Source organism: Silene latifolia, chromosome Y, assembly GCF_048544455.1.
Source record: "Silene latifolia isolate original U9 population chromosome Y, ASM4854445v1, whole genome shotgun sequence".
Taxonomy (NCBI): Eukaryota; Viridiplantae; Streptophyta; class Magnoliopsida; order Caryophyllales; family Caryophyllaceae; genus Silene; species Silene latifolia.
Window position 1 is genome coordinate 446,754,074 of NC_133538.1, and position 16,646 is coordinate 446,770,719.

Consider the following 16,646-nt stretch of genomic DNA (forward strand, 5'->3'; position numbering starts at 1 on the left):
TTTCTTTCTTCTCACTAAAATTGGGTTCTTCCATCTGAAAACGAAGTTGTCAGCTAAAGTTCTCTCTAAATCCTACAAATCAGCGTAAACATGCAAATAATAGATGGCATCAATGGTATTTCTTCATTTTATTCATTGTTTTCAGTCACGTTTTAATATTTTCAGTTGAATAGGATGGATGAAGGTAATGATAAATTTTGCATGTCATCGAATTTGTTCATTCTTGTTATTATTATTTGTTACTGGGTTTGAAATGAAGATTGTTAGAAGTAAATCTTCATGTTGGGTTTTCATTAATTTGAGTTTTGAGTAGCATCAACGCATTCTGATAACATTTACATGAACACTTTTGCTATAGTTTTACATTTACACTTTTTATTGTTATATTTTTTATGTGAGTTAGCATTCTGACAACATTGACACTTTTGTTGACATTTACACTTTTAAAGCATCACATTTACACTGCATTTCTGCTGACATTTACACTTTTGGTGTACTTTTACATTTACACTTTTTAATTGTTATAGTCACCTTTTAATTGTTATTATTATAGTTTTAATTTGAGTTAGCATTCTGAAAACATTTACACTTTTGTTGACATTTACACTTTTAAAGCATCACATTTACACTGCATTTCTGCTGACATTTACACTTTTGCTGACATTTACACTTTCAGAACGGCACAATTACACTTCGTTTCTGCTGACATTCACACTTACACTTTTGGATGTTTACATTTACACTTACACTTTTGGGACATCATAATTTGCACATTTACACTTTTGGAATATTTACATTTATGGAACATTCCCTTTACATTTACACTTTACTTCGACTTACGTTTACACTTACACTTCATATCTGATGATATTTACAACTAAACTCTATGGACATTTACATTTACACTTACACTTCATATCTGATGACATTTACATTTACACTTACACTCTGTGCACATTTACAGCCTTGCTAAAACAGAATGGAGTTTAACCTGGCAGGCAGGAGCTGTGTAGGGAGGTCGAGAAGAGGTCTACACCGTACATCGGCAAGGAGTTTGGGGGGGGGGGGTTGAGGACGCGGTGACTTTTTATAAGATATACGCCATTGCTTGTGGGTTTGATGTACGTATGTACATAACAAAAAAATGGCGTGGCGGTGAGATCAAGTCAAAGCTCGTCGTCTGCAATTGAGAAGGTTTCACTCACAAGACGCCCAGTAAAGATCGGGATGACGGACTGGTTGGGGAGAAATCACAGAGGATATTCAGGGTCACTAGAGTGGAGTGTAAAGCGAGGATACGACTATATATGAAGAATGGTTTTTTATTAATTGACCGGTTCCACGAGGGTCACATTCACGAGCTTATCTCACTTAAGGATAGAGAGTTCCAGAAATTGTCGCGTAACATAACAGATTATCACAAGATGATAATCGTTTCGAACTCAAGGGTTTGTAATACATAATCACTCTCTATACTAAATAAATAATCCATTCATGTTATATTTATATGACGTATCTGTTAATGATTGATTGGCAGCTGAAGATAGGAGCAACAAAGACATACAGAATCTGCAAAGAACAATTGAATGGATACGAAAACATTGGAGCAAGCTTAAATGATTTTAAGAACTTCCATATGGATGTTAAATGTTTCATTCACGAACGGGATGGTCAGTTTTTTGTTGACCATTTCAAGGAAATGACTGAAACAAGAATAGGTTTCTGCTTTGACTATGACCTTGACGATGATGGCAGCCTACGTAGGGCCATATGGGCGGACGGTACCGCCCGAGATAATTACAAAATTTTTGGTGATGCGGTGTCATTCGACGCAACTTACTCCACCAATAAGTATTCTGTGGTATTCACACCATTCAAAGGTGTTGACCATCATAAACGATCTGTGACGTTCTGTGGGGCTCTAATTGCAAGGGAAGATTATGAGTCGTTTAATTGGGTTTTTAGCCGGTTTTTACAAGCAATGGGGGGTAAGGAACCCGAGTACATAATTACAGATCAGGACCCAGGTATTATCAAATCTGTCCCTCTTGTTTTCAAGACAGCGCGCCATCGGTTCTGTATGTGGCATATAATGAATAAATGCCCAGTAAGTTTGGCGTCTCTAGAAGTGATTATAATGACTTCATGTGTAAAATTAATGACATTATATGGGACGATGAGCTTGAGGCAGCAGAATTTGATGGTATCTGGGAGCAAATAATTGAAGATCATGGTGTTGGCGTAAATGATTGGTTTGCAGATACATATGCTATAAGGGGACAGTGGGTGATGACGCATTGCAGAGACTTGAGGATGGCGTCGATTATGAGGACAACTCAAAGATCAGAGAGCGAAAATAGCTTTTTCAAGAGGTTTGAGCATAAGTCAGGAATATTGGTTGAGTTTTGGATGCGTTTTGAGAGCGCTATGGACTAACAAAGACATACACAGAAGCAACTTGACAACATGGATAAGCACTCGTCCGCAGTAGCGTCAACACATCTGGCATTAGAGATTCATGCTGCAAAGGTGTACACCTATTCAGCTTTCCAGAAATTCAAACAAGAAGCCATCTTCTCAATTGATACATGTAGAATAGGAGGTTTCACTGAGAGAGGCGAGCTAGAGGTAACTATTGTCAAAGATTCTTCCAGAAAGAAGAATTTTGAAGTTGCATACAGTCCATGTAGTTTACACTTCCTATGACATTTAAACTTTCTGTTTTTATCTCATTTAAATTCCTATAATTTAACATTTACACTTCTAATAACTTAACATTTACACTTTACAGTTCATGACATTTACACTTCCTATTAGTTTACATTTACACTTCTAATAACTTAACATTTATACTTTACAATTCATGACATTTACACTTTATATCATATGACATTTACACTTCCTATACCTTAACATTTACACTTTTCCACTTAATGACATTTACACTTTACAGTTCATGACATTTACACTTCCTATTAGTTTACATTTACACTTCTAATAACTTAGCAAATACACTTTACAATTCATGACATTTACACTTTACATCATATGACATTTACACTTTTGTTTTTATCTCATTTAAATTCCTATAACTTAACTTTTACACTTCTAATAACTTAACATTTACACTTTACAGTTCATAACATTTACACTTCCTATTAGTTTACATTTTCTTTTGCGCTTCAATATAATTCCTATAATTTTGCCTTAATTTTGCGCTTCTTTTGTAACTTGGCCCATAAATCTTCTTTTCCAGCGATAAACCCATTCAACTTTGCTTCAAAAATGTCTCTGTTGACATTTATGTCAGCTAGAACAAGCGTCGCCACCAACTCGACTACCAAGTACCGTCGATTCCTCTTCCTCTCCAAGTCTGGATGCTCAAAAGGTTGACCCTTGTACATCAGCATCCAAATCCCTGATTCTGTTATGTTAGGAAGGGGTGTTTGGCGCCTGAACGGGATTTGCCGATGCTCAGAGTTAGTAATCTCGTATCTCCTGTCCGTTCTGACATCCAAATAATCGCTAACAGCTGATGCCTGCCATTAAAGCACTAACAATTAAATAAACCATCTATTGTTCATCTTTTCGAAAATGATTTATTGGCATCAGACTTACCACTTGGCGAGTAACATTGCACATTTCAGACTGATCCCAGTTGGCATGATGTTGGTAGTCAAGGAGATCAACAGTTTGTTGTCCAAAATTTATACATACGCATGCAAAGTGCCCACCAATGTTGACAGGTACGAAGATAAACTCGGCATTCAGGTTGAAAGTTTTATCACAGTCCTGGATGAAGGTATCCCAAATGTGATACAAATCGGTGATGTCATTAGACTGTGAGCCTGCTTCACGTATATCCAAAAGCTGCATGATACATTCCTGTTCAGAGAAGTGAGTGAGCCTACATAATAAAAGTAAAAATAATGTATAACTTTTAGGCTTTGTGCGAGGGGGGAGGGTACCATATGACGTATCCCAAAGAAGGCCATCCTAGGAAGTAAGTATTCAGCAGACTCCAAATGGTTAAGCAAAACAGCCCAGGACTCAATGACAACATGCGACATTACAACCTCAGGAAGCATGGACATGATGTCGGACCGGCGTAGCGCGGCATGCCTACTTTACCAAGAGATTGATTCGCTGCAATGAAACACACGTATAGTAGTAAGAAATTGAGAAGTAGTTACAAATTAAATTTCGTAACTAATTGGCCATGTTATAAGAGTCTGGCAGATACTAACGAATTTTCAAAGTTGTAGTCGTCTAACAAGCAATAGTCCACCGTATGCTTTTGACGTGATCGAACACTCCTGACTAAAGTTTGATTGTTCCGTAAGAAGGTTGAGACAACAAGAGTCTGCGTACCAGCAGCCCCACAGTAAATAGAACATCCCAAGCCATGCCCCCCGCCCCGGGGACGGCTCCTTACGGCTGACAAAGGTTGGCTACCTGAAGACTGCGCTGACGCTTGAATAACAACGAGGCTGCTTTCCGCCTGTATGGCTACAGGATTGACCACAGGGCTTCCTTCTACGCGTTTAGGGGGTGGGTCTGAAACACGGGGACGTTTACTGTACGTAATCTCTTCCTCATCGTCCAGACTCCGCTTCTGTGCAGCATTGGAGACCGAATTCATACCTTGACCATACTTTTGCCTGAATTGGGTTATCCTTTCGAGAACGCTCTCCCTCACTTTGTTATGGTCACTCAGGATAAGGATCGAAACCACTTCAGCCCGGATGAGGTTGATAACGTCCATCTCATCTAAGGCGCAGTCAAAAAGCTTCCCATTGAAAAGAAGCATGTGTATCATCATGTACACCCCGCAATCAAACGCAGAATACCCCTACCTTGCCATTTAAATTCGACATTGACAAATTTAAACCCGACGAACTTTGAACCTTTGACAAACCCTTTAGACTCCAGATACTCGCCCATTAAATCACACTATAAAAGGAATTTCAAAAAAATAGTCAATTTAAAAACAGTGTTTACAATTCCAGAATACATATACACTAAAGAACAAATTAAGGTATGCTATTTATAATTATTACCGCAATACGCGAAATTCCAAAATATGGAAGCTTCTCAAAATCATCGTCGTAGCGACGGTTGTCCAAATACTCTATCTGCTCAGATATGAAGTATATGCATGCACAACTGTAATGATCATTACTGCCAGATAAGACCGGGATGAAGACCTGGCGGATATGACAACAAAGACATAAAAGATACACTCAGTAAAATTTCACATTTACGCTTTCAATAATTCGTCACATTTACAGTCCCTGTGTCATGATATTTACACTTTCCATATATTCAAATTTACACTTTATATGTCATGACAATTACACTTCCTATGTCATGACATTTACACTTTCTATATCATCACATTTACACTTTATATGTCCTGACATTTACACTTCCTATTTAGTCACCTTTACACTCCCTATGTCATTATCTTACACTTTCTATATAATCACATTTACACTATACATCATGGCATTTACACTTCACTATGTCTCACATTTACACTCCCTATGTCATGACATTTACACTTTCTATATATTCACATTTACACTTTATATGTGCTGACATTTACATTTCCTATTTAGTCACCTTTACACTCCCTATGTCATCACATTTACACTTTCAATATAATCACATTTACACTATACATCATGACATTTACACTTCACTATGTCTCACATTTACACTTCATATGTCATGACATTTACACTTCACAATATCTCACGACATTTACAGTTCACTATGTCTCACGTTTACACTTCATATGTCATGACATTTACACTTTCTTCTTAATCACATCCAGTCATTTATACTTTCTGTGAAAATCACATATACACTTTTTGTGTGACGACATTTACACTTTCTGTGTGATTACATTTACACTTCATAATAGGTCACATTTACACTTACCATATCAGATCGAAGTTGAAATGGAGACAAACACGATTGAATCCATGCATCCCTCCCAGCCCAGATTTCGTCCTTTTTGTCAAGAACAATTCCTTTCTTCTTGGCTTTCCAAATATCCAGCGCAGCACTCTGTTCAAACGAAGGGCAGCGCTATTAAATTTAGACACTTACGTTACAAATTAAATTGGAACTATACAAATTGCATTGAGTGAGGATAGGAGAAGTACGGTGTGACTAAGCCCAAAGAAACAACGAGAAAATGCAACTGGTGCAGTTTGGTCATACATCATCTTATTGATTAGTAGGCACCAACAATCGATAACAGAAGACATAACTTCCTGTCCAGGTTCAAGGGTTAACATGTCTTCCCGAAACACGAAGAAAAAGTATGAAAAACTGCCAATTCTTCTCTACAAAAAAAGAAAAAATTATATAAGGCGAACATGATTACGACAACATATAAGTATTAATATGTATGACATAGAAATTAATCGACTCACCCTTTGAACCAAGCTTCTGATTTTTTAAATACGTAGTCTAGAAGGTATTTCCTTTCCTTAAAAACATTCCTAAATAATTTCATATTCAGCTGCAGGTCTACAGTAACAAAGCCCTGCTCGGGCATGGGTTCCCCACAATCCATGGTGCAAGTAAGATTCTCAGGGACCACTTCCATGCACTGTAAGGGCGCAGTTGAATGAAATAGGAAAGGGTGGTGATCCAGGTTACTCCGGGGGACATAAATTTCCCGACCATCCGCAGGAACGGGTGGTTCAGAAGGGCCTGCCACATCACTCGTTCCAAATCCTCCCCTGGAACCCCCTTAAATGCCTCAGCTAGCTCTGCAGTAGATATAAACGTACAATAAAATTCCGGCAACTTAAACTCGGAGGACGGTGCGTCAACAACCACCTTATCTGCTCCCTCTACAACATCCATTGGCTTGTCATCATTCTAAAAGAACCAGGACAAGCGGGTTGTGCAGTAGGGCGTTCACCTTGCCCGTTGACCATGCCACTACCACTCTCTAACCCTTCTTGCGATGCATCTTAACGGACTGTGGATTTAACAACGCCAGGCTCACCATCCGGTACTTTTGTACCACTAAATTGGGGTCGGTCAATGGGCTGTTCCACTCCCGGTGCACCGCTAACATCCACAGCCTCACCAGACACTGGTCCAACCACCAGTGGTTCAGGCCCACGGCAGGGCCCTTGATCTTGAGGCGGCTCCATGTCCATGCCCTGCACAGCCTCGTCCTGGTCTGTCGGTACACCGCTAACATCCACATCCACGCCAGGTACTAGCCCAACCACCAGTGATTCGGGCCCACGGCAGGGCCCCTGATCTTGAGGCGGCTCCATATCCATTCCCCGCATGGCCTCGTCTGTTCTCTCGGTGCACCACCGAGCCACTTCATTTGTCACCGTTTGTCGACAACTTATTCAGTGCGTTATCAATATCAGTTGTCGCTATAAATTTCAACTGAAATGAAGATGAACCATCTTCAATTGATGGGACTACCACATTCGCATCCACCTTGTTCGCTACTTTTGAATAAGACACCTCCCCTTCACCAGTAACAGGCCCCTGTTCTTGAGCCTGCTCCATATCCATACCCTGCACAAACTCATCCTCACCTCTATGTACGCAGCCCTCTGCCGCTTCACCACCACCATCACCAATATCTCAAACCTTGCGCGCGTTCTCAATATCGCATTTCGAAATAAATTTTAGTTGAATCAAGATGAACCATCTTCAGTTGACTGACCTACCACATCCGCATCAACCTTATTCATTGCTTCTGACTTACACTTCTCAACAACATGTTCAACTTTCTCAGGGGCACCACTAGTTTCAGGAACTTCCCCTACCAAACCTTCCTGCTCCTCGTTAAATGAGGGCTTTGTGTAAGCTTCTTCAACTTCATCCGGGCTATAAATTTTCTCTAGAATCTGCCGATCCGTTAATTGAGTCAAGTCGTCGGTTAAATCTAGCCCGCATTCCTCTTCCTCTCTTCGACAGGCTTCGTTAAGTTCAGCGGTGTTGTAGAAATCAGTGGTCTCCATTACCTGTGACATCGCCGCATCACCTGCTTTATAACCCAAATCGAATCTTCGCAAGTGATACAGGCTCTACAAAGAGGCGTAAACTCGAACTTAGGAACCTTGGTCTTTTTTTCTTGCTTGCCTTTGTTTTTTCTTGGCCACCTTCCCAACATCTGACAATGAGGGAGCGTTATCATTATATTTCTTCATTTGGGAAGCTAAATTTCCAACTTCTTCAACATATTCCTTCACCTTTGCACCTTCAAAAAAGCTTGCGTCGCTTGTGACGGAACAAGATCGATTGAAGAAGTAGCTCATGTTGTTAAATTCTTAAGCATTGCAAACATCCGCATACCAGGAATAGAAGGCCACGCGTTCCTTTGAATCTTCAAGTACACTCATGTACACTCTACGATTGTAACAAAAAAGATTTAAGAGTCTAGATACACAAAATATACCTGCTCAATATATATATATATATATATATATATATATATATATATATATATATATATATATATATATATATATATGTATGTATATATATTAAATAAAAATTTTGCAATTAATTAAACATTCATAACATAAAACTTACATCTACGACCCTAATTTTCAACTCATCGTCATCTTCAACACCGGGGGTTCAATCAATAAACTCCTTATCGGGTGTTGTACCCGACGTTGAAATCAGAAGAGGCGTAGGGCTTGCCAATAACGCCTTGGGCGCGCCAGCTATGGCCAACATCGTATTACCAGTGTCCTTCTCATCAGGGTTCTTGTTTTGACATCGGGGGTACTTCACCTTCGAAAGTTAGTCGACCCAATGGACCCACGTCCAGCTCATCCTTTAACCTCTTCGATAGAGTTTTCAGATCCCAATGCTGAATAAGTGGAAGGCCATCTGGGCAACTCATACCACGGTAATCATACCGCTGAAAATAAGTAATCATAAGGAAAGGGATACAACCAAGCAGATGTGACTGCACGCTGCGAGCCTCAGCTGCAGCATTAGCTAAACATTCTAATACATACGAGCACCAGTCATACTCCGGTATGGCACTCACATCTTCAACCACTTTCAAAAGTTTGATTTCAATGCCGTTGTTCAATGTCGGCGCAAGGAATAATGAAATGCTAAGAAGCACAAACAGGCGGCAGAATTCATCCCCTCCATCTTTGAATTGCTCTGACTCAAAATAATTGAAGACGTCTCCTAAAGGAATAGAATCAGAATTTGATTTCACTTTGAACTTTTTATGCCACAGTTGTTTTATGCGCACATATTTTTCATCTTTAGCACCAGGCATATGTCCAGTAGGTAATATTTCCATCTCTCTCTCACCAACAGGTAACATGAAACAGTCATAGATATCATACTTAGTAACCATAAACACCTTCAACTCCGACGCCCTGAAAACATAAGAACCATTGCTGAAAGCCTCGAGAAATTCAGGAACATGTGAAAGCGGGAAAGTTCTGAGTTTAAGATGAAGCAGCCCCCCAAATCCAAATCCAATCAGACAGCTGCTCGTTGAGCAATGTTAAGCTTACTAATAAGCTTGTGAAGCCTGTTGGGGCGACACTTAACGGAAACAGTAGGGGTAACTTGGGGTTGTTCTTCGCTTTCAGGTAGTTCTCCATCAGATACCATCTGAATCAGGAAAAAAAGTACATAAGAAATGCACAATATCAGTCAACCTATAATAGTCTACACATTTACATTTACACTTAGTCTATCCTCACATTTACACTTCTAGTATCTTCACATTTACACATCCAATTTAGTCAGATTTACACTTTATTTGTTCACATTTACACTTCTCCTCTACTCATATTTACACTTCCACTATCTTCACATTTACACTTCCGATTTAGTCAGATTACACTTAATTTGTTCACATTTACACTTCTCCTATCCTCACATTTACACTTCCAGTATCTTCACATTTACACTTCCAATTTAGTCAGATTTACACTTTATTTGTTCACATTTAAACTTACTCTATCCTCACATTTACACTTCCAGTATCTTCACATTTACACTTCCAATTTAGTCAGATTTACAGTTTTAGTGTTCACATTTATACTTACTCTATCCTCATATTTACACTTTCAGTATCTTCACAATTACACTTCCAATTTAGTCAGATTTACACTTTATTTGTTCACATTTACACTTCTCCTATCCTCACATTTACACTTCCAGTATCTTCACATTTACACTTTCAATTTTGTCAGATTTACCCTTTATTTGTTCACATTTATAGTTCTCCTACCCTCACATTTACACTTCCATTATCTTAACATTTATACTTCCAATTTTGTCAGATTTACAGTTTTAGTGTTCACATTTACACTTACTCTATCCTCACATTTACACTCCCAGTATCTTCACCTTTACACTTCCAATTTTGTCAGATTTACACTTTGTGTTCACGTTTACACTTACTCTATCCTCACATTTACACTTTGAACATCTTCACATTTACACTTCCAATTTAGTCAGATTTACACTTTATTTGTTTACATTTACACTTCTCCTATATTCACATTTACACTTTCTATTTGCTCACATTTACACTTTTTTTTGGTTCACATTTACACTTGGGCTGTCCTCACATTCACAGTCCCAATTACATCACATTTACAATCCCCAAAAACAGGCTCGATTGAAACCCTAACAAATACATTCACACTACCCATCAGTTCAGATTTACACTATCAATTTAATTAGCAATTCAAAGACTATAATATTTACACTACCCACTTAAAATTAAATTCAAACACGCTAATGAATCAAAATGTTTATGGATAATCAAATATAATAAAAATCACATAAATTTAAACATGCAATAAAATCATAAACTCATAAATAACAAAATACAAAAATGAAATAACCCCAATATAACAATTACGACTCAAGGATAATTTGCAAATTTTAAAAAATACAACAAAGAAAAGAATAAAGGATGATCAATGAATTACCTTCAAAGTGAGGTAAAGAAACAAAGATAGGAATTGCGAGCGTTTCAATGGAATAAAATATAGAGAAGAAAATGGATTTGTTGTATTTGGTAAGGAAGAGGATATGTAGAAAATAAAATTGAAGAAATGTCAGATGAAACACAGGAATTAGTAAGGACGGTTGTTTGAAATTATTAGAGGAGTTGTATGAGATAGTGGAGGGAAGTTGAATAACGTGCATATGACTGATGGAGGACACAAACATGCAGAATTTGAACAGTGAGTCTATCACCCTAAGGGGAGAGGTAAATAGTCTACATATTATTATAATGTTATAAGTTGCTTTTTGGTGTAATCTTAGCCATTCATCCTCACAATCTAAGGGCTCTAAATGGGACTTATGGACTTAATGACTTAAGGTGGACTCACTTGATCCTTCTTCTATATAAGGAGTCCTTAAGTCTTTATAAGGACCCTTAGATGGACAACATCTATGGTGGAGATTTTTTTACAAAATATAGGCCAAAAAAAAAGGGAAAAGCTTGGCTATGAAAGAGGACAACATTTCCTGCAAATTGTCCTTACCAATGATCATTTCATGCGGACAAAAGGAGATATCCTTTGTACTATGTTTACACTCCCCACATTCTTCCTTCCTTAACACACTTATTCCAACTTTATTCTTTCTTTATTCTCTCTAAAACTGGGTTCTTTCATCTGAAAACGAAGCTAAACTTCCCTCTAAATCCTCCAAATCAGCGTAAACATGCAAATAATAGATGGCATCAATGGTATTTCTTCATTTTATTCATTGTTTTCAGTAACGTTTTAATATTTTCAGTTGAATAGGATGGATGAAGGTAATGATAAATTTTGCATGTCATCGAATTTGTTCATCCTTGTTTTTAATATTTGTTCATTCTTGTTTTTATTATTGTTAGAAGTCAATCTTCATGCTGGGTTTTCATGAATTTGAGTATTGAGTAGCATGAACGCATTCTGAACACATTTACACTATTGTTAGAAGTAAATTTTCATGCTAGATTTACATTTACACTTTTTATGGTTATATTTTTGATATGATTTAGCATTCTGACAACATTTACGCTTTTGTTGACATTTACACTTTTAAAGCATCACATTTACATTGCATTCCTGCTCACATTTACACTTTTGCTGTACTTTTACATTTACACTTTTTAATTGTTATAGTCACCTTTGGATTTTTATTGTTATATTTTTTATGTGAGTTAGCATTCTGACAACATTTACACTTTTGTTGACATTTACACTTTTAAGGCATCACATTTACACTGCATTCCTGCTCACATTTACACTTTTGGTGTACTTTTACATTTACACTTTTTAATTGTTATAGTCACCTTTTGATTTTTATTGTTATATTTTTTATGTGAGTTAGCATTTTGACAACATTTACACTTTTGTTGACATTTACACTTTTAAAGCATCACATTTACACTGCATTCCTGCTCACATTTACACTTTTGGTGTGCTTTTACAGTTTTGTTGACATTTACACTTTCAGACAATCATATTTACACTTCGTTTCTGCTACACATTTGGATGTTTACTCTTTTTGCTATAGTTTTACATTTACACTTTTTAATTGTTATAATCACATTTTAATTGCTAATATTATAGTTTTAATTTGAGTTAGCATTTGAAAACATTTACACTTTATTTGTTCACATTTACACTTTTAAAGCATCACATTTACACTGCATTTCTGCTGACATTTACACTTTTGCTGACATTTACACTTCCAGAACAGCACATTTACACTTCGTTTCTGCTGACATTTACAGTTCACTTTTGGATGTTTACATTTACACTTACACTTTTGGGACATCATAATTTGCACATTTACACTTTTTGTTGACATTTACACTTTTAAAGCATCACATTTAGACTGCATGTCTGCTGACATTTACACTTTTGCTGACATTTACACTTCCAGAACAGCACATTTACACTTCGTTTCTGCTGACATTTACACTTACACTTTTGGATGTTTACATTTACACTTACACTCTTGCACATTTACAGACTTGCTAAAACAGAATGGAGTTCAACCTGACAGGCAGGAGCTGTGTAGGGAGGTCGAGAAGAGGTTTACACCGTACATCGGCCAGGAGTTTGGGGGCGTTGAGGATGCGGTGACTTTTTATAAGATATACGCTATTGCTTGTGGGTTTGATGTACGTAGGTACACAACAAAAAAATGGCGTGGCGGTGAGATCAAGTCAAAGCTCGTCGTCTGCAATCGAGAAGGTTTCGCTCACAAGAAGCCCAGTAAAGAACAGGATGACGGACTGGTTGGGGAGAAGTCACAGAGGATATTCAGGGTCACTAGAGTGGGGTGTAAAGCGAGGATACGACAATATATGAAGATTGGTCTTTTATTAATTGACCGGTTCCACGAGGGTCACAATCACGAGCTTATCTCACTTAAGGACAGAGAGTTCCAGAAATTGTCGCGTAACATAACAGATTATCACTAGATGATAATCGTTTCGAACTCAAGGGTTTGTAATATATAATCACTCTCTATACTAAATAAATAATTCCATTCATGTTATATTTATATGACGTATCTGTTGATGATTGATTGGCAGCTGAAGATAGGAGCAACAAAAACATACAGAATCTGCAAAGAACAAGTGAATGGATACGAAAACATTGGAGCAAGCTTAAATGATTTTAAGAACTTCCATAGGGATGTTAAATGTTTCATTCACGAACGGGATGGTCAGTTATTTGTTGACCATTTTAAGGAAATGACTGAAACAAGAATAGGTTTCTACTTTGACTATGACCTTGACGATGATGGCAGCCTACGTAGGGCCATATGGGCGGACGATACCGCCCGAGATAATTAAAAAAATTTTGGTGATGCGGTGTCATTCGACCCAACTTACTCCACCAATAAGTATTCTATGGTATTCACACCATTCACAGGTGTTGACCACCATAAACGATCTGTGACGTTCTGTGGGGCTCTAATTACAAGGGAAGATTATGAGTTGTTTAATTGGGTTTTCAGCCGGTTTTTACAAGCAATGAGGGGTAAGGAACCCGAGTACATAATTACAGATCAGGACCCAGGCATTATCAAATTTGTCCCTCTTGTTTTCAAGACAGCGCGCCATCGGTTCTGTATGTGGCATATAATGAACAAAATACCCAGTAAGTTTGGCGTCTCGAGGAGTGATTATAATGAGTTCATGTGTAAAATTAATGACATTATATGGGACGATGAGCTTGAGGCAGAATAATTTGATGATATATGGGAGCAAATAATTGAAGATCATGGTGTTGGCGTAAATGATTGGTTTGCAGATACATATGCTATAAGGGGACAGTGGGTGATGGCGCATTGTAGAGACTTGAGGATGGCGTCGATTATGAGGACAACTCAAAGATCAGAGAGCGAAAATAGCTTTTTCAAGAGGTTTGAGCACAAGTCAGGAACATTGGTTGAGTTTTGGATGCGTTTTGAGAGCAATATGGACCAACAAAGACATACACAGAAGGAGCTTGACAACATGGATAAGCACTCGTCCGCAACGGCGTCAACACATCTGGCATTAGAGATTCATGTTGTAAAGGTGTACACCTATTCAGCTTTCCCCAAATTCAAACAAGAAGCCATCTTCTCAATTGATACATATAGAACACGAGGTTTCACTGAGAGAGGCGAGCTAGAGGTAACTACTGTCAAAGATTCATCCAGAAAGAAGAATTTTGACGTTGCATACAGTCCAGGTAGTTTACACTTCGTATGACATTTACACTTTCTGTTTTTATCTCATTTAAATTCCTATAACTTAACCTTTACAGTTCTAATAACTTAACATTTACACATTACAGTTCATGACATTTACACTTCCTATTAGTTTACATTTACACCTCTAATAACTTAAAATTTACCCTTTACAAATGATGACATTTACACTTTACATCATATGACATTTACACTTCCTATACCTTAACATTTACACTTTTCCACTTTACAGTTCCTGACATTTACACTTCCTATTAGTTTACATTTACACTTCTAATACCTTAACATTTACACTTTTCCACTTTACAGTTCCTGACATTTACACTTCCTATTAGTTTACATTTACACTTCTAATACCTTAACATTTACACTTTTCCACTTTACAGTTCATATCATTTACACTTCCTATTAGTTTACATTTACACTTCTAATTACTTAGCATTTACACTTTACAATTCATGACATTTACACTTTACATCATATGACATTTACACTTTCTGTTGTTATCTCATTTAAATCCCTATAAGTTAACATTTACACTTCTAATACCTTAACATTTACACTTTACAGTTCATATCATTTACACTTCTAATTAGTTTACAGTTACACCTCTAATAACATAACATTTACACTTTACAATTCTTGACATTTACACTTTACATCATATGACATTTACACTTCCTATACCTTAACATTTACACTTTTCCACTTAATGACATTTACACTACATTTCATGACATTTACACTTTACATCATATGACATTTACACATTTAAATCCCTATAACTTAACATTTACACTTCTAATACCTTAACATTTACACTTTACAGTTCATATCATTTACACTTCTAATTAGTTTACATTTACACTTCTGATAACTTAACATTTACACTTTACAATTCTTGACATTTACACTTTACATCAGTGACACTATTTTTAACGTTCACACTTACATGATAGCTTTATCTGATGACACAGGTACACGTAAAGCAAGCTGCAGTTGTACGATGTTTGAAAGAACCGGAATCCTATGCCGCCATATAATATGGATTTTTTCAAATAAGTGGGATAAAGACTATACCAGAAGATTATGTTGTAAATAGATGGATGAAAGAGTATCTCCGATTAAGGATTTTCAATACTAATGGTGAAGGGACAGAAAACATGCAAGTCATCGATGAAAAACAAATTGCAATGTCAATAATGTGGTCAGAAGTTCATGAAGCTGTAGGGCTCCTTCGAGACAAAGGAGTAGCTGATGTTGACAGCTTTTCCGCTGTAATTAGATCATTTAAACACTCACTGTCACCATTAGGGGAAGTGTTGAATAAAAATCAACAAATGGAGAAATTTCTGAATTGTACGGCATCTGAGGTAGTGACGATATTGCCACCAAAGAATTCGAAAAACAAGGGGACCGGAAAAAGATTGCTGTCAGCCAAAACAAAAGCAATGGTGTTGGCTAGGAAACCCAAACGTAAGTGTAAGAATTACAAAAGTATGACAAATCACGACAAGAGAATCTGCCCTAACCCCTTCTTAGCACACACGCCATTGTCCGAAGGGTCGTCTAAACCAGAAGAGGATGAAGGAGAGAAGGAGGAAGAGCTGGAGTCAGAACAAGAATAGACGTCAGATCAGTGACAAGTGTTGCTCTATATATTTTGAGTGTGTAACTTAAAACTTTGATGTGCTATAACAGAAGCGGGCGATAAGGAATTGGTCTCATGGAAGCGTAACTTTGAACTGCAGTTGGTGTAACTTTTAATAACACCAACGTTAGAGTTATACTGTCATAAGACCAAAATCTCTCGGTTTTATTAGATAGCCAAACATCGTGTTACTTGAACTTATTTTGGATTAGTTATGTTATTTCAAGTAACA

The 16,646-nt window shown here is 37.3% G+C and overlaps 3 protein-coding genes across 3 annotated transcripts; all 3 read left to right on the top strand.

Moving 5' to 3' along the window:
- Window positions 1–1,507: 1,507 nt before the first annotated feature.
- LOC141632743 (protein FAR-RED IMPAIRED RESPONSE 1-like) lies at window positions 1,508–2,436 on the top strand. The gene is made up of 2 exons (XM_074445258.1): window positions 1,508–2,001; window positions 2,109–2,436. The coding sequence occupies exons 1-2, from the start codon at window positions 1,508–1,510 to the stop codon at window positions 2,434–2,436; spliced, it is 822 nt and encodes a 273-aa protein (XP_074301359.1).
- Window positions 2,437–11,808: 9,372 nt separating this feature from the next.
- LOC141632744 (protein FAR1-RELATED SEQUENCE 7-like) lies at window positions 11,809–14,254 on the top strand. Its single transcript, XM_074445259.1, has 4 exons — window positions 11,809–11,818; window positions 13,026–13,324; window positions 13,595–13,817; window positions 13,938–14,254. Exons 1-4 carry the CDS (start codon window positions 11,809–11,811, stop codon window positions 14,252–14,254), a joined length of 849 nt encoding a protein of 282 aa, XP_074301360.1.
- A 231-nt stretch (window positions 14,255–14,485) lies between these two features.
- Window positions 14,486–16,391, top strand: LOC141632745 (uncharacterized). The gene is made up of 3 exons (XM_074445260.1): window positions 14,486–14,744; window positions 15,723–15,740; window positions 15,847–16,391. Exons 1-3 carry the CDS (start codon window positions 14,486–14,488, stop codon window positions 16,389–16,391), a joined length of 822 nt encoding a protein of 273 aa, XP_074301361.1.
- The last annotated feature ends 255 nt before the right edge of the window (window positions 16,392–16,646 follow it).

Bases quoted from the DNA above. Each gene is read 5' to 3' on its own strand.
- LOC141632745 (XM_074445260.1), top strand. From the start codon at position 14,486: ATGGACCAACAAAGACATACACAGAAGGAGCTTGACAACATGGATAAG.
- LOC141632744 (XM_074445259.1), top strand. The intron at 13,325-13,594 runs GTCACTAGAGTG...ATTGATTGGCAG, and splicing joins AGTCACAGAGGATATTCAGG to CTGAAGATAGGAGCAACAAA. The intron at 13,818-13,937 runs GTAGGGCCATAT...CACCATTCACAG, and splicing joins TGACGATGATGGCAGCCTAC to GTGTTGACCACCATAAACGA.
- LOC141632743 (XM_074445258.1), top strand. From the start codon at position 1,508: ATGACGTATCTGTTAATGATTGATTGGCAGCTGAAGATAGGAGCAACA. The intron at 2,002-2,108 runs GTACATAATTAC...ATAAATGCCCAG, and splicing joins ATGGGGGGTAAGGAACCCGA to TAAGTTTGGCGTCTCTAGAA.